The sequence below is a fragment of the Rhinolophus ferrumequinum genome, chromosome 7 (assembly GCF_004115265.2).
Source record: "Rhinolophus ferrumequinum isolate MPI-CBG mRhiFer1 chromosome 7, mRhiFer1_v1.p, whole genome shotgun sequence".
Taxonomy (NCBI): Eukaryota; Metazoa; Chordata; class Mammalia; order Chiroptera; family Rhinolophidae; genus Rhinolophus; species Rhinolophus ferrumequinum.
In genome coordinates this window covers 38967078-38993313 of record NC_046290.1, presented here as the reverse complement: position 1 = coordinate 38993313, position 26236 = coordinate 38967078, and the positions used below count along the sequence as shown (strand labels likewise).

The 26236-nt window shown below is 40.3% G+C and overlaps 1 protein-coding gene across 1 annotated transcript in view; it reads right to left on the bottom strand.

Annotated features, from left to right (window-relative positions):
* ZSWIM6 (zinc finger SWIM-type containing 6) overlaps positions 1–25947 on the bottom strand; it is a 183066-nt gene extending 157119 nt beyond the window's left edge. Inside the window, exon 1 of the mRNA XM_033110742.1 lies at positions 25293–25947. Coding sequence (XP_032966633.1) covers positions 25293–25938 — 646 coding nt within the window. The 5' untranslated portion in view covers positions 25939–25947. The remainder of the gene's footprint in view (positions 1–25292) is intronic.
* Positions 25948–26236: the final 289 nt, after the last annotated feature.

The window sequence follows — 26236 nt, the reverse complement described above, 5'->3', positions numbered from 1 at the left end:
AATTATCTAGTGCTTTTTATTTTACTGATTGGACTCTAAACTAATAACATCTACTACTTATGGTTGTTGTGAGAATAAAATGAGTTTTAAAAAGTAAAGCACCTAGATCAGTCCTGGCCCCTAAAACGCACTTTATAAATGTCAATTATTACTCTGCAAGCATCTTACAATCCACGTGTCTAAAATCAAGGTCTTCGCCCCCCACACAGACTCTAATTCTGACAACGGTCCCATCATCCATTCCTTCACCCAGGTCCAAATCTGAGTCAGCTTTCTTCACATCAACAGACAAAATCTGTGGGTTCCCACTACAGGGAGCCCTCCCGATCTCCATTCCCCACATACAAGCCTTCATTATTCCTTATCAATCAGGATCAATGTCTTCCGCTCCCTAGGGACTTATCTGCTTGCAGCTCCAGTTCATTCTACACTGCCCCAGGAGGGTGTTTCTAAAGGGAGGAGGGGAGGTGTCTGATCATGCCAATACCAATGGTGCCCAAGGTCATGAGGTGCCCAAGGTCATTAATCACACAAAGGCGTTCCAGAAGTCAACCCCTGCCTCCTTTCTTAAAAGTAGCTCCCACTATACTGCTTCCTATTTGCTTCCCCAAATCTTACATCCCAACCATATCAGAAATCCTTGGCATTCCCCAAACCCCGTCTGCCCTTTGGTCCCTCCGATACCTTTGCACAAAAACATTCCTCTGCATAAAATGCCTTCCGTGTCCCACATCCTGTACAGAGACTTTGCTAGATCCCTTCCACTCCAAACAGAACTAACCTCTCCTATGGTATTCCCTAGCATTTCACCACACCAGAACTATTATAACACAGGGCTAAGTATTACTGAGTTCCTCAGGAGACTAAAATGCATTACCCGTCGAATGCCCTCCATGCAGCAGAGCTCCCCTGTATGAGAGGTGAGAGTTCTAAGGATATTGATACCTAGCTCTTGGTGTAGGCAGGTGGTGCTGCCATCCCCCAGGCCAGGGGTCTTCACCCAGCAGCCCCTGGCAGCATTTGTACAGTTAGAATTCTCCTATCCCATATACTGTATAAAATGTTCTTTTCTGTGTGTCATGAAGTAAAAAGAGGTTGGCATCTTACTCTATAGCATTCAGCGGAGCACCCTACACACGAAACAATAGCTCTGGTCTGCAACCAGACCTCATGAAATGGAGCTCCTTCTCTGTTTCCAAGTTTTTACTGGCAGCATTTCCTATTACAATAACTTACAAGTAAAATGAAAACTGTACCAGTTTCTTGCTTATCTCCAACTTTTTTCTTAAGTTTTGGAATGTGAATATAAGCATAGTTTAATCACAATTAAAACAACAAAGGAGAAAGGGAGAGAACACTGGAAAACTAAGGTGAAAATGTAAATACTATAGGTAAAGAGGACATACAAAAAGGTATAAGTAAGCTTTAAGCAATGAAAGGGGAAATAGTAAAAAAAACAAACAAACAAACAAAAAACCCAATATTAAAAAAAAAACAACCCCAAGTTGTTCCAGGGAAGTTTTCAAATTGAAGAAACAAGTTCCCCATATCTGCCACAAGGTGGCGCTAGCAACCGAGAACAGCTTGGTAAAGCTTCAAATAGGAAGAGGCGGGTTAAAGGAGGTCCTGGAGTAGGCAGGAAATAAAGTCTTTCAAATGTACAAGGTTAAGTAAGTTTCCTAAATTTGCAAGTACTGGTCCCTGAAAAGATTTCCCTGGCCAACAGTGAAATTATACAAGGACAGTTTAGTTTTTATAAAGCTAAATTTATTCCATTAAGAAGACTGTCCAATGTTCTGAGATTATTTGGAGGTATTAAAATGCTTTTTAAAATTGTTTTAATTACATCAAAATATTGTTTTGCTTTAAAGTGTAAATACTAGATGTGCCAGCCCTGGGCCTATTCCCACCACAGACATACTCTTTCAGAGTCTTCGTCCCAGGAGAGTTGATCACTGCAAACAGCATTTCTCAGACTCCTAGGTCAGCGGGCTTCTCTCTGGGTTCAGTCTATGGGAAGTGTTGGTACAGAATTGGTGCGTGAGAGGAAAGAAGGGGCCAGAATTTTTCTCCCCCTCCTTCTCTACCTCAAGCAGCGTTCCCAGCAATAGCTGGATTTCTTCCATGACTCCAGCTCCTATCAAGAGATCCCATCTCCTCAGAGTAACCTAGCTCCTGAGCTCCCAGGAGCCTACCACTGGTGATCCTGTCCTCCTGCTACTCATCTCGAGGTCGCCTCACCATCCTATCTGGCTGTCTCAGCTCCTCCATCACGTGTGTAACCAACCCCTTGCACTAAATTCCAATCTTAAGAACTTAAGAGTGGTTTCCTTCTTCCCGGATGGATCCTAACAAGCATATTAAGCTAGTGGGTCTGAGTGTATTAGAATCCCTTGGGAGGCTTCTGGGCCCCACCTCCAGACGTTTCTTAGTATACCTGGAGTGGAACCCAAGAACGTGCATTTCTAAGAAATTCCCATGTAATGCTGACACTACTGAACCAAGGATCACACTTTGGAAACTGTTACAATAGACAAAACAAAGAATTGGCTGGCCATCCTGCATTGGTCTGATCCCCCTTCCTGTTCTTCACTGGGCAATAAAATCCCCAAATACTCTGAAACTCAAGGAAACCCCACCCTCTGTCTTCATACGAAAAAAAATAAAATCAAAGCTTTAAGACAGTTTCCTTACATTATTACAAAGACCAACAGGTTTCTAACAAATGATTTAAAAAAGTAAATATAATTCTAGCACTCATTGTATATACCTTGCCTAGAAACAAAATACTGATTTTAAATACCATACCCAATCTACTGAACCTTTCTACAAAGATAAAATGAATTTAGACTCTTAGATTATTGGAAATAACTTAGTCAATTAAGTCTCAAACCTAGAAAATAATCAGTTAGCATATGGTTCTTCTATCTTAAAAATTTAAGACTGAAAAAACAGTCCTAAATAATCTAAAGGGCAACTAAAGAACAGTGTCTTGGAACCAAAGTTTAAGAATCACTATAGGGTGTTTAGATTTATGTTGACAAAAAGTAAAAATCATATATGTAAGCAAATCATAGCTGACCTGTATACATAAACAAAAAGAAATTATGAGACCAAAAAGAAATTATGAGACCATGTCTTTAGACCAGCACTAAAAATGTGAGCCACATACGTAATTTTCAATTTTCTAGTAGCCACATTTCAAAAAAGGAAAAAGAAACAGGTGAAATCAATTTGATAGATTTCCTTTAACCCAAAATATCCAAAATATTATCATCTAAACAAAGTATTAATGATATGTTTTACATCCTTTTTATTGCACCAAGTCTTCAAAACCTGGCGCCAGTATTACACTCCCGCACGTCTCAGTTCCGGCAGCCACATTTCCAATGCTCACTCATCAAGTGGCTGGGGCTCCACATCAGACACCACAAATACAAACAGAGGACTCACTAGGCTCTTAGTGAAACATATTGATACTAAATACAGCCTTAGTGTCCTAACATATTGATACTACCTAACATACTGATACATGGTGGTAGTGTCTTACTGTGCTGGTCTCACAAATTACTTGTAAATTACATTTTTTTTTTTTAAGAATTTAAAGCTTTAAATGTCTGTACTTGCTCTCAGACACTAAGTTACAAAACTAAATTAACATGTGGCTCCTGCTACCTAATACTCTATTTTAAAAACCTAAGTAAACCTCTCAAGAGAATCACATTGTAAACAGGTAAGATATCATTACTGCTATTTTACTTGGAGTCCTAAAGCCATGGGTATCTCAACTCGCCTTTCTCTAGCCCAAGGGAAGACCTAGCAGCCACTCCGGGCCTCCACTGGTCTCCAGGCTAAGGAATTCTCATCTCCTGGGCTTATGAACAGGGAGCTAAGTCATAACTACCAACCAAATCCCCAAACTGAAGTATCTGGTCCTTTGACAGGAGAAACTGATGTAACCTGATCATTGCACACCATTCAATAGCAGTACAGTTAACTTACTTAATGGGGCTCGCGGACTTGTGATAAACAAGAAATATCAGTCACATTTTAATACGATTAAAATATTAATACTGAATTAAAAGTAGGTGGGCAAATCAGCATAAGGTACTACCCGTACCTCTTCGTAATCTGTATAATGAGACCAGATAAATTGTATACGAAATTAAAAATTTAAGACTACAAAAGTTTTTATTTTCAATAGGAAACCAGAATACATTTATCGCCTCTAATTAATACAACTGAAGATCAAAATAGAATCTAAGAATGGCATCACTGAGTACAGGGGCTGACTATAAATCATAAACATGGTGCTTTGAGAAACTCCCTAAATTATTCTTACCTGTTGCCCCGAAAATAAGACCTAGCCGGACAATCAGCTGTAATGCATCTTTTGGAGCAAAAATTAATATAAGACCCGGTCTTATATAGTAAAATAAGAAACACAGTAATATTTGAAAGCCAGAGTGTGATACCGGTTTAATCTAGAATCTAGTTATGTATGAATTTAAATGATACCCTAAAGAAATTCAGGGGGATTGAAATGGTGCCTCTAACACCAAACCTTTAAGCCCCTCTTTCACGTATCTGAAAGTGAGTTTTATTTTGCACATAAAACTCTTGCCATAAACATAAATGTACTTGTATGTGCACAAGTGGTGAGATAATTACATACATACCTTTGGGGCTTAAATACATCTGGCGTCACATCACACCTTGGGCACAGTTATTTCATTTTGAACCACTCACTCTAGAGAGTCATTACTCATCCCATAACTTGGTCATAAAAAGCAGAGCTTACTCTGCATTTCAGCAATTATACAGCTTAGGTGGATTTTTATACGGCACTTTTGTAAATCAGATAATCAAAATATACCTTAATAAGTTAAAGTGCTAAAATTATGGTAAGTTATATAGACTTCCTAAGCTTTTAACTTGTGACAAGTCTATACAGTAAGCTGCAATTGCTGCAGAAGATCCAGCTATGGAATAAAAGCTGAACCCATAGGCAGCTCACTAATTTGAGGAGAGGGTACAGTGGCAACAGGAATGAGGTCACAAGAAGGCAAAGCTAATAATCCATGTCTTACAAGCATGGGCAGTGTCCTGACTTTATTTACTATTTTACACAAGCCATTCAGATTGCACACCCTTACACTGCCTATTCCAAAATGAAAAAACAAAGGCCCTGACATCTTAAACTAGTGGATGAAACAGCCCCCAGAAATGCTCCTTTATAGAGTCTCACGGTTGCACCTAGGAGGGAATAAGGAGACGGGAAAGATACAGCGAATCTTTCCTCACCTGCAAACAGAGGAGTTTCCTAAAAACAAAACAGATAAAATGCTAAGGCTTTCTCTGCTCTAAGAGTTAGCCAGGACTTTAGCCTATAATTTAATAGTAAGAAAGGCCACAACACTTCAGCAAAGTCCGAAATCTCTCCATGGACGGCGCCGCTCACAGCCCCCAGCAGCAGTGCGTGCGCACCTCGGCCCCTCCAGAGCTCCCACTACTCTAATCTTCTCTTTGAAGTAGCTCCTACATACGTGCCCCAAGTCTCCCAGTAAAATCAAGGAATAGATAAAAGAGAAAATGGTACTTGTTTCAAGCCAAACTATGCATGTCAAATGTTTCATCAAATGTTGGGAATCGAACTTTGTTTTTTAAAAAGCTCAGCAAAGAAAAAAGTCACGTACAACTGAGTATCGTATCAGCTCTGAGAAACAAGATACTATGGGTCATACAACATCCATTACCACCATTGTGGAGAAAAAACTAAAATGTAGCACGTTCCAAAAACGGAACACCGTTCAAAGGTCACGAACACCGTTCAAAGGTCACGAACACCGTTCAAAGGTCACGAACACCGTTCAAAGGTCACGGCGCTGATTCTGAGTGGTGTCACGGCAGAGGAGGTCTCTGAACGGAGTCCTTCAAGCCTGGCAGGAAGGCAAGGCGCCCCTAGCAACAGTCAGAAAGGCATGTGGTGCAGTAGAAAGATCTCACTGGAAGACTAGGAGGCCTGGGTTCCTAGACACGTGACTCAGCATCACCTCATGTCTCAGTTTCCTCAGCCACAGAATGAAGAGAATACCTTCATCTCAAAGATACTAGGCAGGATGGAGGTCGTGATTGTACAGCACAGAATTGGGACTCAAAAAGCGGTGGACATGATGAGCTGCAATTGTAGAAAACGGTAAATGAGTACAAGTTTCAAATTAGAGTTGACTCCCACCCCCACCCCAAACAAGAAGTGAAAAAGGTTCAAGTCCGTCCAAGATCACTTTGATAGAACAGAAATAACTTCGTATGGCAGACACGATTGCTATTTCTTACCCGCATCATTCTAGCCTGCTGCTTTTGAGTTCAATTACCACGAGGAATCAAAGATTAGCATGACAGAAAAAGATTGAAAAGGAAAAGCTCAAGCATAAGCAAGATGCACAGAGGAACAAGTAGAAAAAACTGTTGCCCACGGACCTGCTGAGGCCCCCAGGGAGCCTGCGAGCTCTGCCAAGGCCAGTGCTCTGCCCACCACGACGGAACACAACTGCTCACACAACTGCTCACCGAAGAAAACTGAGAAGAGGAAAGAGCATGAACTACACAAGTAAGCAAGAGAGTCTCATGTTCTAACTACACACCCCACCATCCTCTCGAAACCTCTGGCTGGCTGGTGTTTCCCAGGCAACACCTAACAACCTGAACTTCTCAGACCACGTCATAGAAACCCCCAGACCAATACAATCGGCCTTGAGAAGGGAGCTTCTCAAACTCTTCTAAACAACGTCCCTCTAACAGCAGAGATGTATGAAAATGTACCTTTGGGGGATCTGGGAGTGGCCCAAAGCAGCCACAAACACAAACTGGGCTGTTTTTCAAACAGACACATTCTTTGTGGGATAAGGGGGTAGACGGAACCACTGAGTAAAAGCAGTGCCTCTTCCTGGCAAGTTAGGAAAATATTTCCAAAGTAAAACACCGTGTCCTCCATCCATTATTCAACAAGCTTTTTCTGAAAGTCAATTATGTGCAAAGGGTTGTACTAGGAGCTGTGGATACAATAACACATACACACACACACATACAAGCAAATGGAAGAGATGATCAAAAATCCCACAGGAAATTATGATTAGGGTGACAAAGGAGAGAACTCTACCAGATGTCTCTGAGCCAAGTTGGTAATTTAGGCATGAACTAGGCAATGAAGGGCATTCCAAGCATAAAATAGAACACGGGCACAGGCCGCTAGCAGGGCACCTTGAAGGCAGCTGAAGGGAGGTGAGAGCAATGTGCACACAGCAGATGAGGGTCCAGGCGGGACCCCGCAGGCCTGCACACCCACGAACGGCTTCAGTCCTGAGCACAGGGAAAGCCACCGAAGGTTCTGCACAGAGAGCGCAGGCACCAGCATCCCGGCTGCAACAGAGTTTTAAGAGCTGATCCCTGCCCATCCAAAAGTCACGAGCTGATGACACTCTTATAAATACATGAAGTCCATCTTACGCATGTGTGTACATACACAGAAAGAAAAATCTCCATGGTACCCATCAGAAGTACAGGAAAGCCATGAATAGGCCCTTTAAAGGATAACTAGAGAAGAAGATGAGGCAGGTAGTTAGGTCACATCAGCACAGCTTTTAGGACAAGGACTTCTAAGAGCACTGAAAACAGAACTGAAAAAAAATACACAACCAAGATTTCAGTTCACAGCAAGCTCTTAACATTTCACTTTCAACTATTTTTTCAGATTCTTTATTTGTAAATCTTTAAGTCAGGAGAAAAGGGTTACTGAACTCATTTTACTGATTTAAGTCCCCATGTAGATCTTAGCATATATAGTGATGGGACTATATAGTGATGGGACGTGAGAAATTCAGAAACTGTATCTGAAACTGAGTGTTTTGTATCTTATTCCATACTCTGCTTGCCTGTGATAAATATTCAGGGAAGCCTAGAAACTAAACCCCAAGTGATTAGGTTAAACCATAAACTGTCCATTCTATTTACAAATATCATTGAATTGATCTCAGTTGTGCCCCTTTTCACTTTCGGGAGAATAATTCTAGATAGAGTTCCAAGACAAAATTCAACAATCATTCGGGTCAAAAACAAGAGAGGCATTAAGGCCATAACATATTTTGTTGAATAATACGTGTTCTGCTTAGTTGTACTAGATGAGGCAACAATTATAATCATAATAAAACAGTAACAGATTAATCTATAAATCCTGAGATTTAAAGTTTTAATATTAATGAGACAGATTTTTTGAAATAACGTTTCCCTTCTCTGATTACAAAATCAATACATGATGACTACAGGGTTTGGGGAAAATACAGAAAGCGAAAAGAAATAATGATGTAGAAAACTAGGGAAAACTGGAGCACTGCATAACAATAACATATTCCCCCTTTGTGTAACTATTTAGAATTCAAGTACTTTCAGGTATTCCCATGTGGGTCTCTTAACAGCCTCATAGTAGAGGTGACAGAGGTATAATTATTCCTACTTTAGAAGGACTCAAGGAAGCCCAGGGCCAGTAAGTGATCTGCCTAAGAGTACACAGGTACTAGTAAACCAGACCCAAAGAAGAAGACTCTAGTCTCCTGGTGGGTCAGGAATCTTCTCCAAGCTCATGGCCATGTGATTAGCAAATGATACTCCCCCAAGTGGCTAACTCACTGCAAGTACCTAAAATGACCAGTACTTTGTGAACATCAGTCTAAGGTAAGAAACGTGAAATGAGAATTCTATCATTAATACAAACATATGCCACATCACTGTAACATTAAATAAGAAAAGGAAAATTTACATACTCATATCTTTAAAATGTAAAAAAAGTATGTGTGTGGGGTAGGGAGGGCGGGGGGGAGGAGAGAGGGTGCAGATGGGACACATCACATCAAACCATGGAGACGAGCTGCTTTAATGAACTGCTTCCTTTCGGTGTGAATGAGAACCCAGACGGAAATCCTACATTTCCTATCTAAAAGAGATTGAGTGGAGCCAAGTGAGGAAGACCAGAGATAAGCTGAAGGTCTCCTTTCAGCCCAAACCCCTCCCCCTTCCCTCTCTTCCTCACTTGCTCCCTACACACAGGCTGGAGCATGCGCCCATCCAAACATTATCTATAGAGTGTGATTCATTAATTACCCCCCTTCTTTCGGAAAAACAAGATACATGGCTAGGGTAATCAGACACTATATCATCTGAACTGGAACACTTATCAAAGAGGTGACTATTCATAATTATGCCAGGAAAGGAGGCATCAAACAAAACTGACGAGGCAAATGAGAACAAGTGGGCACCCAACCCCTGGATAACCCACCCCTCTCAAGAGCCAAGCACTGGGTTACACCCTTATTGTTAAATTACTGTTCAAAATACTGGTTGGTGTATCCCATTTTATGCAAAACCTAGTCTTAAGCAAAATCGACCTCAAGGGAAAGTCGTCATTATTTTGTAGACCAGTGTAATAAACCATTCCTATTAATTGGCCAGTCTTTTCACAAAGTGTGAGATCTAGTGGGATATTTTGAAATTATATGTACTTTGCAAGTCATCTGGAAAAAAAAGGTTTAAAAAACTAATTAAATTTATTTTTGCAGTTTCTTTAAAAAATGAAATATCAAATAAAAGGAAAAAGCAATCTCTTAATCCCTCAAAGGCATTTATAATTCAAAGTTATTTTCTTGGGTAACCCAAAAGCACTGTTCTACATGAGAATTCCCAAATTATTTTCTTTTTTAGAAGTCGGAATCATCTAATAAAAAAATTGTTTTCGGAACAGCTTTTTGGCCAACGCTATTAGCAAGTTAACAAGCTTCAAGAAAAAGTCCCCTAAAATAAGAAAGGTTAAAAAGAAACCTAACATGAGGTGTTATTGATGATGACAAACCAATTCCTAAAACCAACCTGCCTAGCAGTGGTCACACTCCTATTCAAAATACCTCTTGAGAGACTAAGTTACAATACAAACTCAGATTCACAAAATTAGACAGAAATTAGAATTTGGACCTATTTTTTTCAACTACAAAAATTTCATACAGGCCCCCACAAAGACTGGCATATATATAATCTAAGTCTATCATTCACTCAAGTGATATTTCAATGCCCACTACATACACACTGCATGGGTACTATTAATAGTTGGCTGTCCTGGATTTAAAATTTGCCAATTTTTTTTCAATAGAGCAGATTCATTTTTCACTACAAAAAGGAACTTTGTACTTAAAGATTCTGTGATTCTCATCCCGAAAAACAAGACTAGACATATCCACCAAACAATGGAAAACTCAAAATGATTCTAACAGTGTTTAGCAGAATATTTTTACATTGATTTGTTAGCACTTCATATTTTGAGTCATTTTATAGTCAACTGTTGCTCCTTCTATCAAAGATGCTTAGAAATCTGCAATCCTAAAAAAGGATTTGATTTTCTGATTCTCGTAAGAAACTGTCCCTCATTCCCTCCAATCTTCCCATTAAAGATGAGTTCCCCAGCTGTGCTCACAAGTTTAGAAAAGGGCCATGAATTGGACTGGCCTGTGGGAGTCTCTACAACCACCCTTTGTAGAATTTCAGGTCTATCTACTTTAACTGGAAGAAAACCAGATTATCTAAAAGTACCTGATTTACTATTATATCTTTCTAAAAAACAGTATGATGCTTTTAGATTTCTTAAGTACAGCTTCTTGAAAGATTCAAGACATAGACTTCCCTGGATTTATTAAATAAGACTTCTTGAAAGAGTTGCATTCAAAGTTCAATTCTAAATGATTAAAATGACAAACCAAAAAGGCAAAAACTAGTTGCACCAAAACTGTAAAGGATCAGATGGAAACAGCAACTCATGGAACACATTACTAAAACAGCCTGGAAGCTGCACCAGCCAATGCATCCCCAAGACCACCACACACAGAGAACTTGCAGATTACATCTGAACTGTTACTCTCTTTAACAGGAAGAATGGGGGGAGAGGAAGTAAAAAATACTTTTTTATATAATAGCATTAAATAAGCAGCCCAATGAAATACAAAATTCTTTAACTAAAAGAGGGGGAGGAAAGGAAACCTCTATATCTGAGCATGGCGACGTGAATTGGGACTTGTCTGAGTTTTAACTCACCACCACTGAGCCCACCGCTATCACCATTCCATCCAAAATCACACACACCCACGGTTTAAAAAATACAAACCACATCATGTGTCAAAAAATAAATTTCACCGAAGAGCATGGAAGTCTCGATTTAACAAGATCAAAAGACAAGCTACTGCTAAGCTATGAGCTACGAGTACCAATACAGACCTAACACATACACTGAATTTTGAATAAACTTTAGTCACTGGCTCGTTTTTCACCAACTTTGTTTCTAACAACTCTAAAATTATAAATTCTGAAAACAAATTATGAAAAAAAAATGAACATGAAAAAGCATGGATGAAACTTAAATTACTGTTGAATTTTTTAAAATCTATCCATTTTAAGAATTTTTAAAAATCTATCCATTTTAAAATGAACGTATTTTGCCCTAAATTGTTAAAATGAAGTTCTTTAAAAACATTTTTTCTCACTGCAACAGTCCTTTTTGAAAGCAAAAATGCAATACTATCCAGTACTTTCTAATTTCCTGGTCTTTATGAAACAGCTTACACAAAATGCCTTTTTAATAAGTTGCTAAGAGAAATCCATGAAAATTGCAAAGAAACTGCTTTGACAAATTCCAATAAGGAAGGTCATTTGAGCACTTTGCTTAGAAGGACTCTAAACAGCACAAGTCAAGCTACCTTCTGGGCTTTGATTTTAATCAAGCTCAGCAGCAGCTGACATCATTTACATGACTCACCTAAATAAAATCTAAATTACATTAAGGATCCAAAAGATAGTCACTTACCTAATACCACCCAGTAGATTACAATGTTTTATGCATCATATTAAATTTTACACACACACACACCTATCTGCAGAAACATACATACATACATCAATAGATCTATCTCCAAGCCACTTCTGGAATACCTATCATAACCTCTAACTGAAGAAAGAGACCATACGGTGTAATTAATTACTACACTGTGATGTAGTTCAATGTATTTGATACTCTATCCCCAGGACATTCTGATTATATTTTGTAGTGAAACTTTTGTTTTCACCCTAAGTAAAAAAATAAAATAGTCCTGGATCAGCAACAGCAAGCTGCCCAACGAGCTCTTCCCACGATGTAAGCATCTCATTTTAAGGTGTAAGAATTTAAATAAAATTTAAATAAATCCAAAACATCTGCCTTCTCTAAGCTAGTAGACCAACATTTACCTTTCACTAATCCTTCACCTTACACTTTCCTTTTTAAAAAATTGTTTTTCAATAACAGCTGATATTCAATACTATATTAGTTTCAGGTATACTGCATAGTGGGTAGACATTCATACCACTTACAAAGTGATCCCCCAGATAAGTCTAGGCCCACCTGACATAATACAGTTATTACAACATTATTGATTATATTCCCTATGCTGTACCTTATACCCTGTGACTACGTATTTTGCTTATTTGTACTTCTTAATCCCTTCACTTTTATCACCCAGCCCTCCAACCCCTTCCCACCTGGCAACCATTAATTTGTTCTCTGTAGCTCTGAGTTTGTTCCTGTTTTGTTTATTCATTTATTTTGATTTTCGGATTCCACATATACGTGAAATCCTATGGTATTTACCTTTCTCTGACTTATTTCACTTAGCATAATACCCTCTAGGTTCATCTATGTTGCCACAAATGGTAAGACTTCATTCTTTTTTATGGATAATATTCCATTTTGAGTGTGCGTGTGCATGTACACACACACACACACACACGGTGTGATTAAAAAATATAGTGTTTAAATTAAGAAAAATTTATTTGTAACAGTAAAAGACATATTGCCATTAATCCCTCTCAAAATACTCCCCCTTACTTCAAACACACTTATCCCATCGTTCTTGTCACTTTCTGAAGCAGTTCTGGAAGTCCTCTTTCGTGAGTGTCTTTAGTTGCACTGTCGTGGCTGCCTCGATGTCCTGAAACAATTCAAAATGTTTACCTTTCATGGTCATTTTGACTTTGGGGAAGAGCTAGAAGTTGCACAGTGCCAGATTCGGTGAATAAGGTGGATGAGGACACACTGTAATGTTTTTATTTGACAGAAATTGCCGTACCAGAAGCAATGTGTGACACGGAGCCTTTCCGCTGTGATCACAAAATACAGTGAATGCTGCTGCCGAGTGCCATCCAACGGAAAGGCAGGGATCTTCAATGGAGGAAGCAGCATATCCAACCTCAATAACAGTGTGTGACAAGTTTCAATTTGTTCTGCAGTCAGTTGGGTGTGAGCTACAGTTGAGAGGTGTGCCATACAGTTGAGAGGTTTTAAAGTGTGCCATAAATCATCCTCCATCATAACAACGCTCTATGTCACACATCGTTTCTGGTATACACCAATTTCTGTCAAATAAAAAAATTACGGTGTGTCCTCCCTCTACCTTATTCACCAGATCTGGCACCACGTGACTTCTTGCTCTTCCCCAACGTCAAAATGATTCAGGACATCGAGAGAGCCATGACAGCACAACTAAAGACACTCACAAAAGAGGACTTCCAGAACTGCTTCAGAAAGTGGCCAAAATGATGGGATACGTGTGTTCCAACTGAAAAGGAGTATTTTGAGGGGGTTTAATGGCAACGTGTCTTTTACTAAAATAATTGTTTAGTTTTGTTTCTAAAGATTTTTTTATTGGGGAAGGGGAACAGGACTTTATTGGGGAACAGTGTGTACTTCCAGGACTTTTCCAAGTCAAGTTGTTGTTCTTTCTATCTTAGTTGTGGAGGGCGCAGCTCAGCTCCAGGTCCAGTTGCTGTTGTCCAGTTGTCCAGTTGCGGGAGTTGAGGAGTCAAACTGGCAACCCTGTGGTTGAGAGCCTGCACTCCAACCAACTGAGCCATCTGGCCACCCGGAAGCTCGGCGGGAGCTCACTGACTTCATTCTAGTTGCGGAGGGCTCAGCTTGCTGGCCCATGTGGGAATCGAACTGGCAACCCCGTTGCCCAGAGCTTGGGCTCTAACCAACTGAGCCACCTGTCTGCCCTAATTTTTTTTTAAAACATTCGCTATATTGTTTGATCACACCTCGTATGTGTGTGTGTACCATTTCTTAATCTAGTCATCTACTGATGAACACAGGCTACTTCCGTATCTTGGCTATTGTCAATAATGCTGCAGGGAACAGAGGGAGGCATATATTTTTCCAAATTAGTGTTTTGGATTTCTTCAGATAAATACCCAAAAGTGGGATTGCTGGATTATATGATAGTTGTGTTTCTCATTTTTTGAAGAACCTCCATACTGTTTTCCACAATGGCTGCACCAATTTACAATCCCACCAACAGTGCAGGAGGATTTCGTTTTCTCCACAGCCTCTCCAACACTGGTTTGTTGATTATTTGATGACAGCCATTCTGACAGGTGTGAGGTGGTAGCTCATTGTGGTTTTAATTTGCATTTCTCTGGTGATTAGTGATGTTGAGCATCTTTTCATGCCTATTGGCCATCTGTATGCCCTCTTTGGAGAACTGTCTATTCAGGTTCTCTGCCCATGTTTTAATTGGATTGTTTGGGTTTTTTCACCTTACACTTTCATATTTCACAAAAGTGAATTCAGCAGAATGTATCCAATAACTACCTTAAAAACAAAGTGAAGGAAAAAGATCAATTTGATTCTGTTTCTAGTTAATTTGGCCAATTATTTTTTGCTACCTTAAGAAGAGCATCAGATCAATGCACTAACTAAATGTTATCCTGCCACCCAACAGATCTAAGTACATTACACCAGTACTCATTGAATAAGCAAGTAATTACTATCCCTGTTTCTATTCATCTTCAGGGTAGTCCATGGTACACAGAAAATCATTCCTAATCTACCTCAGCTTTTCTGTTTGCCACTATAGAAAAAATATAAATAACTGTTGTTCTTACCAAAGTCCCTTCCAAAGATATAGATTCATTCACCCTGTGACAGTCTTTTTACTTCTTTCCAAAATTATTCAAGAACAAATACAGTATTTTTCATTTTGAATGAAACTGACAAATAAGTCCTTAAATTCACATGTGCATCCAAAAATTTGAAACTCAGTTTGTAAGTACAATCTACATACTACTTTCTGGCTCTAGGGTGTAGAAAATCTAGACCCAGATACTAATATTTCAACCAAAACCTAACTGCTTCCTATAAGAATAAATAATAAGCGTCTTTATTTGTTAAACATATTCCTACAGCACTAACCAAATATAAACAGACATAACTTTGTTACCAAAGGGATCATTGACAACTGTAGAAAAATCAGTACATGTCTTTTTTTAAATGTCTGGAAACACCTATAATTATATAAACCAATTCAGACTCCATACCTTCAAAAGCAATGACAATTTTAAAGATGCCCAAGGCACAGTAAATAAATCAGGCAAATTTCACACCTCTTGGTGCCACCACACAACCAAAATTATTGCGATGGATATAAGTCTGATCTGATAAGGTAATTCTTAAATCTTTTGCCCATCTAAAACAGTTATAGTATGATCACTATCAAAAATTAATCCTTTCCAGAAAAACGATGCACACCCCATTTTGAAAAAGCAGAGGTAAGTAGAATACCACAGCACAGAATATGTTTAAAATTAGTTTAGTTTGATAACCGAAAAGTTCGGTTTTTGACATTTGCCAGCAGTCCCACAACGTGCTGGCCCTGTGCCAACATGGCTGGGTGCCAGCCTGATGTAGAGCCAGGCTAAAAATAGCAGTCAAGCAGCAGCTGGAACACATAGGTCCTTGTAACCTCAGCTTTATTTCCCTAAATCAAGGGAGGCTGGGAGGGAGGGGACAACTGCAGGGAAAGAAAGGAATGGAACACATTCTCATGGTTGGTATTTCCTACCTCTTCCAATTTCTTGCCCTTTTTTCCTACCACTCCCTCCTACTTATCACTTCCCCCAATCCCACTACTCGATGCCCAAGAAAGGAAGAGACGGAGAAAGGGCAGTGAGGGCAGGAATATAAAAGAAAGGAAGGAAGGAAGAAACTGGAGCTCTGAGGCAGGTTGGGCCATCTCCTGCCCTCAAGTCTCACTTGATCCGACCACCATCACAAAGCAGCCATTGGTCATTTCAATCCTCAGCTTTACCATGGGTCTAGAGAAAGTAGAAGACAAAAAGGACACCGGTGACGATTGGAGGAGGGAAGGAAAGGAGAACTAGATGACGGCAAGAGTACAAAATCCTGCATGCTAAGGAAACTTGAAGAATGTTAAAAATAAAAAACTAAGTCCTAAAGCAATACTAAACATATTAAAAAAAAAAAAAAGTCTTCACATACAGCAAACAAACATCTGGTATTTGAGTTTTGGGGGTTCATTTATGACAAATATTTATAAAAATCCTGACCATTTTCGTTGTAGAAATGAGTTAATATAAAGCAGTAGCAGGAGCAAAGGTTCAACATTACCAAATGCAGCGCTGCCTTTAACTTTTTCGGGCCTTTACCAAGAAAAACCAATAGCAATACCAGAAGAGGCTCCACGCTCAGCCCTTTACACTGAAATTAAAAATACTTATACTTCATGTATAAAAATGATCGTCACTGTCAGCAAATATTTAACAGGTACAACATGGCACATACAAGGTGTATGTAAGCGCACGGTGGAAAGTTTGCGAACTTAATTGTCCAACCTCGTATATCATTCTAAATTGTACTGGTGTAATTAAGTACAAAAATTTAAACCTTGATTTTGTAGACTCATTCTACATATCTTCCTAAGCATATTTTCTGTATACCTTCCAACATTATGGATCTGATACCAATTAACAATGAAAAATGCTTTAAGTAAACAGACTTAAATAAGGCAGGACCAGGCAGTGAGTCACCTGAATTCTAAGCACGTTAAATTCACTAAATGAGCTTCCAACTTATCTGAGCAGCTTATTCAGTTAGTAAGAGTTTAAATGGACTGGCAGGTTTTATCATACCCTTCCAATTAACATCCTTCCAATAAACTCTTTCAAAGAAGTTCAATATTTTTACCAGCAACAAGAAATAGCATAATTCTTTATCATAACATTTTAAAAGGGCCTTAAAATGAGATAAATATATAATTTGTTAAATATACCTTGAGAAATCACCTTTGCTGCATATACCACAATTAGATGTGGTTATTCTAGCCTGCATGTTATTCCTCTTTCAAAAGTTAAAAACATCTGATGGAAGATGACCAAAATCACCCCACACAGCCATTCTCCAAACGCTGAAATTCATTCATAAAAGGCATTTTTGAAATAGTTTTTCAAGACAAATTTTAAAAATACACATTAAAAAAAAATCACAGCTATGAATACAATTTAAAATTCTAGCCACTATGAAAGACAGTCTAGAAAGTATCAAGAGACCATAAACCTACAGGTTCATTTTTAATGATACTGCATCATAGAAATTATTAGTTAAGGGTCAGAAAACCAGGCAGAGAGCTGTGTTCTGGCTCCATAGTTTACCAGCCTGTGTCACCTTGGGCTAAAGTTACTTGCGCTTCTTTCCTATGCTTCAGTTTCTTCATCGGTAAGATGAGAATAATTAAAGTACCTACCTCATAGGGCTGGGCTGTTAAGAAATATAAAGCACTTTGAATAGTATCTCACACATGGTTAAGTGCGATGAAAGCAACTGCGATTATTACTATTAGTAAACGTTGTTGCAGTAGTATTAGGAGGCTCACCATAAATCATGTTCAGCTCAGTGAGGAAAAGCCCCAAATCAAAGAGCCTTTAAAAGTTAGAGAGGTTCAAGTTTTGAGGCCACATCAATAGTGTGAATGAAGTGTATCTAGAAGCAGAGCAAGAGACTATACTGGCGAAATGGGGGGACACAAAAACACTGAAAAATGCACAAAAACTGGTCAAATACAGATGCTACTGGATAACTTTTCATAAACATACTAAGTTCAGAACAATCTAATTTCTTACTGGGAATTCTCTTCTGCATCAGCACTTTAAACTGTGAGTAAATTATTACATGGGTGTACGTAGTATACTTTCATGTATATTCACACAGCTGTAATATAGTTTTATACAATTAGCAATCATAACCAACTTTTCCTGGACTTTAATTTCATTTTAGAACATCTCTACAATTTCCAAATATCTACAAATGATTTACACTGTTTTCAGTACACTAGAATCATTGCTTAACTGAAGCCATTAGAATGTGGCCTGAAACTAAACTGCTATCTAGAAATACTTCTACAACATTCAAAAAAATATCAGCCAAATAATCTCTCCAACAGTCCAGTCAGTTTACATTCAAGAATACGCTTGTTCTGATTGCTGAGATTTACCAAACAATCCCAACAAATTAAGAGGCCGCTGGGTAATGGAAAAACAGAGATACAAAATTTAACTTTGCAAATTACTCAACATGTCTGTGCCTCAGTTTTCTCATGAGCAAAATAGGAGAAACTGAAATTAATGTGTTATCTTTTCATCTCTAAAATCTCCATAGCTCTACAAGTAGATAATAGCTATTATGCAAGAGTATTTTATAAAAACAGCTCCTCATCTTGAGTGTGTTTTGTTCTAAGAAGACATGGAACAGTGCATCTGGACAGAGATCGCTGGAACATGCTTGGGGTAACCATACTCAAATGTCACCTGGGTTCACTTGTCTCCTTTTCTGCTCACTTGTCGTTATCAAATTAGTTACAAATAACAAGTAAATATATGTAAATATATATATTTATGTATGTTAGCTAACACAAAACTAGTTATCATCTAAGAATTCCACAAATACAAAAAGCAGCATACCCTATCATCTCAAAGTCAAATCTTTAAATTCAAAATGAAAAGCAGATTTTGCACTGTATTCTCTCTAAAGCTTGTGTAGTAGCTACCTTTCTAGACGGAAGGGAAAGGTCCTATTTTTAAATCATGTACAAAGCATATCCTCAGTAGAACACAAGGCACTGAAAGCAAAAATTGGTAAGATACTCAGGTTTTTTAAACAAACCTAACCAACCCACTTTACTTTTGAGACTGGCTGGGATTGAGAAACAAGAGTCTCCTTTCATGGGACAAGACTATGTAACATTTTTCTCCAAATAATCATTTGATACTGATTTATCCGGAAGAGATGGCGAGTCTTCCCACACATTTAAAGGAGGAAAACAGCTCACGTTTTCTAATTTATAGTAATCCCCAAATTTTAGATATGTCAAAAAATTAATAAGCCAAGAAACAAACTAGGTTTTTTTTGGTTGTGAAAAAGCACCATTCTTGAAACTGTATCAGTTATTTAAAAGGTAACTTATGGTTTTGTAGGTTCCATGTAGTTTATAACCATTTTAAAAGGAGTTGCATATGATCTGCTTTGTTTCTAAGATGTTTATACTTACCTATAATCTACACTCTTTTCTTGGATATTTTTCCTCTTAAATATAACAATTGAAGGTCAACAGCAGTTCAAGTTTAATGATTGCAATATAAAAATTTCTAACAGGACAGGAGTTTGTTTTGTCATATGTATATGTAAGTAAGCTTCTTAAAATAAAGGTAAATTCATTTTGCATAATTGAAGAAAATTATTTGCTAATAAAAATATAAAGCAAGTAAGCATGTGGAATTAGTACAAATCCATGTGATTTTTAAGAGGGACAGTTTTCTTTAAAAACATCAGTCATTCCTCCATTGCCATCCAGTTGACTGAACATATTACTAGCTGAAATCACACATTCTTAACTAAACTCTTAAATATGAATGTGAGCACAAAAGATAATCCTGGTTGTGTCATTCCAAATTAAACATTTGGAGTTAGAATTGATAACAATTGATTATCCACTGTAAAAAGAAAAGAGGCCGCTGAAAAAATCAGCCAGGACAACAATCACTTGAATTGTTCAATTAATTACAATAATTCTTCTATTAAAAGGTGTATTCCACAGGCATCCTGATGTTTTTAAAAGGAAAAGCATCAAAGTCTCACATCTGCAAAAAGGATAAAATACAATGTACAGTTGAAATAAAACAATGGTAACGGCCTTTTACGTCTTCACTCCAAGGGTATACTCAGAATACAACTGTGTGGCCAAGAAATTGAAGACTGAAGACGAGTAGAAATGTTTGCTTCATCAAAATCCTCAATTCCACCTTCCAACATGGTTGAAATCTTTTGGCTACAAAAAGTGTTGTCTCCTGAACATTTGAGAATTCCTCTCTGGACCAATACTAACTAACCATCAGAGAACTAAGTATCGTAACAAATCCCAAAATTTCCTCACCTGAAATTGAGAACTTCACTCAGAACAACGAACACATATAAGGTATGCACTTTCAAAAATCAATTGCAAGCAAATCACATCTCAATTTACATAGAAAAACAATAAAAAATACACATGCACCTAGTTTCAAAATTTCTTCTTTTGTGTACTTTTTCATTAATCAAAAGGCAAAAAAAGTGTAAGATGTGATTCTGAATTGTTCTACATTATTACTTTAGTCTTGAAAATGTGTTCAATGAAATGTACTATCAATAAACAAAACACCCAATTCTGAAAGTAATTTAGAATCACATCTTCATATAATAATCTCTAGTCTGTAAAAAAAAAAAAAAATCAAAATACTCAAAGGCCAATAAACTAACCTTAAATAAATTCACTGATAAAAATTTTTATCCATCTTAATTCTAATAATGATCACCTTTTACTGCCTTGCCACCCCCAAAACCATAAAATTTCAAGTTATGAATCTGAAAATACCCTAAGAATGTGTTTACCAAAGTGGTAACAATTGTGAGCAACGTTCTTTCCTCCCAAAAGTAACTAGGAAAAAAAAAAAAAAAGCAACTCCTTTTAAAACTTATCTCCTTCCTTCACATAAAAAACCCGTTTTAGAGATTTCTTGCTTTTATAATAATTATTTAGTCACAAATGAGGAATATTTCACAACAAAACAAAAAATTTGAATGTATACCAGGTCTTCAGAAAGGGAAGGCGCGCGCGTGCACACACACACACACACACACCCCAAAACAAAAATATAAATGAACTAAAAACACAAGGTACTTTTTCTAAGAATTTTTTTATTACAAAAATGTATGTTTCTAGCTTTAAAAAAAATCCCATCATAAGACAGGCCATAAAATGAGAAGTAAAATCCCCCCCAAAGCCTTGCCCATTCATTTGGCTGCCCATCTCCACAGATACCCACTATTCAACCACTGCTTGTGTAGCCTTTCCAGACATTTTTATGCATCTATATGCAAGTCTATCTTTTTTGTTTCAAACAGAAATTGTAGCATATTATATGAACAATTGGCTTGTTTTTAAATGAAGTATTCTGGTCACCTTTTCTCATGAGTATACAGAAATCTACTTCACTTGTTTCATAGTTGCGTAATATTCCATTTAGTATTCCTTAACCAGTTCCTTCAGATAGAAATGTAGATTGATTCGGCCTTCAGTATTGCAGACAATACTGCCATGAGCATCGCTTACTGTACACAACATCGTTGTGCACTAATGTCTGTAGGATAAATTCCTAGAAATGACACAAAAATATTGTATCCTCTTCTCCCACTTCCGAGTATTGTCCACCCATCTTGTTAGTCTTCACCAATGTGACAGATGAAGATGGCACGTCATTTTTACACAAATAAAACTGTGTCTCTTTTTGAAAGAGTGAAGATGAGTAAGTTTATTAATCAGGTGCATTTCTTTGTGAACTGTGTTTCCCATTTTTCTACAGGGTTATTCACCTTTTTTTTTAACCAATTTAGTTCTATGTCAGCCTTTGGTCAAATATGCTACAAATATTTGCCCCCGTTAGCTGTGTAACTTGGTTTATCATGTTTTCAATCCTATAGGAATATTTAGATCTTTTTATGCAATTCCATTTATGTATTTTCCTTTATACTCAAATTTTAGGTCATATTAGGTAAGCTCTTTCCCAGAAAAAAATTTTGGGAAAATTTTATGTGACTTCTAAATCTTAAATGATGTCGATAATTTTTACATGCAAGCACCTTCAGTGATAGTTCCAATATATCACGATTTGACAAAAACAAGCCAACTATGCTTCTCTAAAACGTCCTATAACGAACTGAGGGAGCACTCTTTTTACAACTACTACACCAAAAGTGCAATTTTTCTTTCCTTTGACTTTCTCTTGTTAAAATCTAGGAGTTGAAAAATAACAAGCAAGTTATGTTTCTGGGAAGTCTCAATTCTCTGTCCCTCAATCCTTACTTAAATAATCTTCAACAGCATAAATATAGCTATAATTGTAGCTATATTTATATTTATACAATTTATACAATTTTTATTTATACAATTTATATTTATACAATTTATATATTTATATATTTATATTTATACATTTATATTTATACAATTTATATATTTATATATTTATATTTATATATTTATATTTATACAATTTATATTTATACAATTATAATTGTATAATTGTAGCTATAATTTAGTCATCTTAAAGATGACTAAAGTCAGTGAATACTCCCTATACAAACAAACTTGTAATTTTGCAATACCAGAAAATTGCCTATGGTGCTATCAACACTGTACTCTGTTCTTTTCCATTTCAAGTTCTGAAGTGAAAAAAAGTTCTACCTCAAATCACAAAATTATAAAATAAGCCTCTTGAGTTACTATACCAATTCAAACCACTACTTAGAGCTAAATTAGATGGTTAATCTAGCCACTCTCTCTGTTCTCCATAAAAAAAAAAAAAAAATCCTGGTCATAAGTTTTCTATCTCACAGTGCCAGCTGCCAGGCATTTAACAGCCTTCCATCTCTAAGCTGACTGGCACAACAAGTAATACAACTTGGAAGTTAAGGAAATTGGCAGAACTCAGAGTGGGGAAAAAAGAAGATTTTCCAAATTTCTGCAGCACTTGTTTAGCATGTATGCAAGTGTTTCCAAAGGGGTGGTCAACTCTTCAAAATTGTAAGAGTAGCATCATACTACTTCACATGAACCAATGCCAACTTCATTCAGTGGTCTCCTTCCCCTTTGGGAACTATTCAGAAAGTTACTATTTTCTTTTACAACTCATGCAGGCCTCTTTACTGATGAAAGCAGGCAAAGCCCACGCTGTGTGTCTGTCTCCTAGAGAAGATTGCATCTTTTATTTATCGCTCCTTGGCTTTATTTTCACAGTGAATTCCTGGCTTAAATGCAATCAGCCAAGAAACCCTCCCTATGTGCTCTCCTGTCATTCCTCATTGCTTGCAAGCAAAATCAAGCACAGAAGGGGGAAGAAAAAAAAAAAACAACTCAACATTACCAGCCAAGCCATAAGAATTCCCAAACTCTAGTTTGTTATACTGAAAACCCATCGATGTGCTTCAATCCGTTTCAACCGGGCAGGAAACAAGAAAAAAACAAGGCATAACTTGAAAAAATGTTAATTACATTTTTTTAAAGGATGGATGGATAGCCTCAAAAGTTGAACCTCCTCTAGACAGAAGGAAAGGGTACCGAAAAGACAACACTAGGGGCTGCCTTTGGAAATAAATGACCATGCAGAAAATCACGTTTGCAGATTGCATTAGAATTCAAATTAACCAGACAGGATTAAAACAAATCTGAATTCTCTCTTGGGGCCCCTCTGCAGACCCCCACTCGCCTCCCAAAGATAAGAATAAAAGGAACTGACTACGGAAAGAAAAGATTAAAAATCAGAGACAATGATGCCTCCAAACCGCCCCCCATTCATTAGGTACCCTGTTCATCACTACAATTTGAAGTACACAGCATTATGGGAGGGGGTAAAAAAAAATGCCGTTGGCAATAAGAAAAATATGGGGAGAAGGGAGTTTCACTATAGCATTGTTCTTTTCAGTCAGCTCAAACATCCCCATCGCTATGGCTGAAAAAGATATCTGGCCAGGCAGGGGAAAAAAAAAAAAACATAACACAGGGGGCGGGGGCGCAGGGAAAGCTATTAAACTCGGTATTTGAGAAAACTCTCATGGTCTATCAGAGAAAGGAGGGCTGTGCAGCTTTAAATCACAAGTCCTTCTCTGGCCTTTGTCAAATATCTTCTACTTTACAAGCCCTGAAAAGAAATAAAGAGACTCTTTTGTTTGGTTTCCCCTTTCCGGGGGGGTGACAGAAAACTGAAAGGGGCACAAATAAACCTGAAAATGAGAACAAAGTGCGGGGTCGTGCCCGGCTGCCAGGCGGCCGCGGAGCCCCCCGGCCTCGCGCTCCTGCAGCCGCCGGCGGCTGCGAGCGCATCGCCTGTAACTGCTCCCCGGCTCGCACCGAGCACGACCACCCGACCACCCAGCGCAAACCAAACTTAGGCGTCAGGAGCGCCCGGGCACCCCCGCGGCCCCACAGAAAAGGGAAGCGCGAGCCGCTCCTTCCCAGGCTAGCGCCCTTTAATTCGGGGCTTTCTGGGGGGGCGGGGGGAACGTCCCGCAGGAGAGGGGTCCAGCCCGCCGCACCATCCTGGGCTGCTCCGAGACAGGGGACGCACGGAGGTAAAAAGACATTTAAATCCCCGGGCGGCCGGCGGAGCTCGCCTGGGCCAGACCAGACGCCGCAGCGACCGCGGAGCACCACGGCCCGTCGAAGCATTGAGAGGAGCGGCCACCGAGTGGCACTGAAATGTATTCCCCTCCCCTCAAATAGAAGGGACGGGGAGGGGGAAGAGGAGAAAGAAAGAAGAGCGAGCGACAGACAAGAGGAGAGAAGAGGGAGAACGCAGAGTGCCGCCCGGCCACCGGCTCGGCCCCGGCCGGCATTGTCTGTGCGGCCCGCGCCCCCTCCCCCGCCCCGCACCACCCCGCCACACACACCCTCCGCCGGGGCCCGGCCGTCCGCCCGCCCGCGCCTTTGTCCACATCCACACCCCCAAAAAGGCGAGCAGCCCTCCAGGACGTGCTCCCCGGGAGAAGAGCGGAGAACGGAACAAGTCGGGGGGCACCCGACACCCACCCCGCCAACCCCGCGGCGGGGCGCGTCCTGCTGATTCATTTCCCACTCGCGCTGGCCCGTCCGGGGAGACAGGGGGCGGGGAGGGGCGGGGAGTGGCGGGGAGGAAATGGGCGCTCCGCTCGGGACGACGGTCCGGGCCAGTGAGGGCACCGGGAGGGGGTGCGGGCGCGCGCTGACTGAGTGGCTGCCCGGAGGGGAGGGGGCAGGCGCCCCCCTCCTGAGGGACCGACGGACGGACAGACGGCCCCCGGCTGCCCTGTGACTCACCGACTTGCAGGACGTTGTCGACGCAGCCGCTCTCCAGCAGCGCGATGCCCCGGCGAAAAGGCAGCCTTGTCTCGTCGCCGCCGTCCGCCGCCCCGGCGGCCCCCACCGACGGGGTTCCGGCCCCGGCCCCGGCAGCGGCGACGGCGGCCGAGGTGGCGGCCGGTGAGGACGAAGAGCCGCCACTGCCCGCGCCACCCGCGCCTCCGCCCGCGCTGCCGGGGCCGCCGCTGTCGTCGCCGGGGCCGCCCGCGGCGCCGCTGCCGGTGTTGAAGGACGAGTACATGCAGATCTCCCGCTCGCTGCGGGGGAAGGACCAGTAGACGATGCGGCGCTGCACCGGCTCTGGGATGCGCTCAAAGCGCTCCTCCACGCGCTGGAACGGCCACTTCTCCGCCACCTTGCGCGCCGCTATGTCCAGCAGCGACTCGGGGCTCTGGGTCTTGCCCGGCGGCAGCAGCCCCAGCGCCGCGCCGCCCCCGCACGCCGCCGTGGCCGCACCGCCCGCCCGCGGGCCCGGCCGACAGGCAGAACTGTAGCCGCCACCCGCTCCTCCACCGCCGCTGCTGCCCCCGCCGCCGCCCCCGCCGCCGCCCGGCCGGCAGCACAGCCGTTTCGCGGGAGGAGGCTGCTGTCCGCGCTCCGCCATGACCGCGCCGCTTCTAACCCGACAGCGGAAGTGCCGGGACCCTATAAACGGCACAAGGAAGCGCGACACGCACACGCCGCCGCGACGCCACGCTGCCATGTAGGGCCCGCCGCTCCTTGTATGGGCACAAGAGGTGGGGCCTCAGCCGTGACGTCAAGGCTGAGGCGGGGCACCGATAGGGGGACCTAGGGCCATGGGTGGGGCCTATGCAAATCGCTAGGCTGAAACATAAATAGAGCACTCGCCGGACACGGGGGTAGCGGGGCCGGCGGGGTTGGGTGCCCGATGGCTGTGAGAA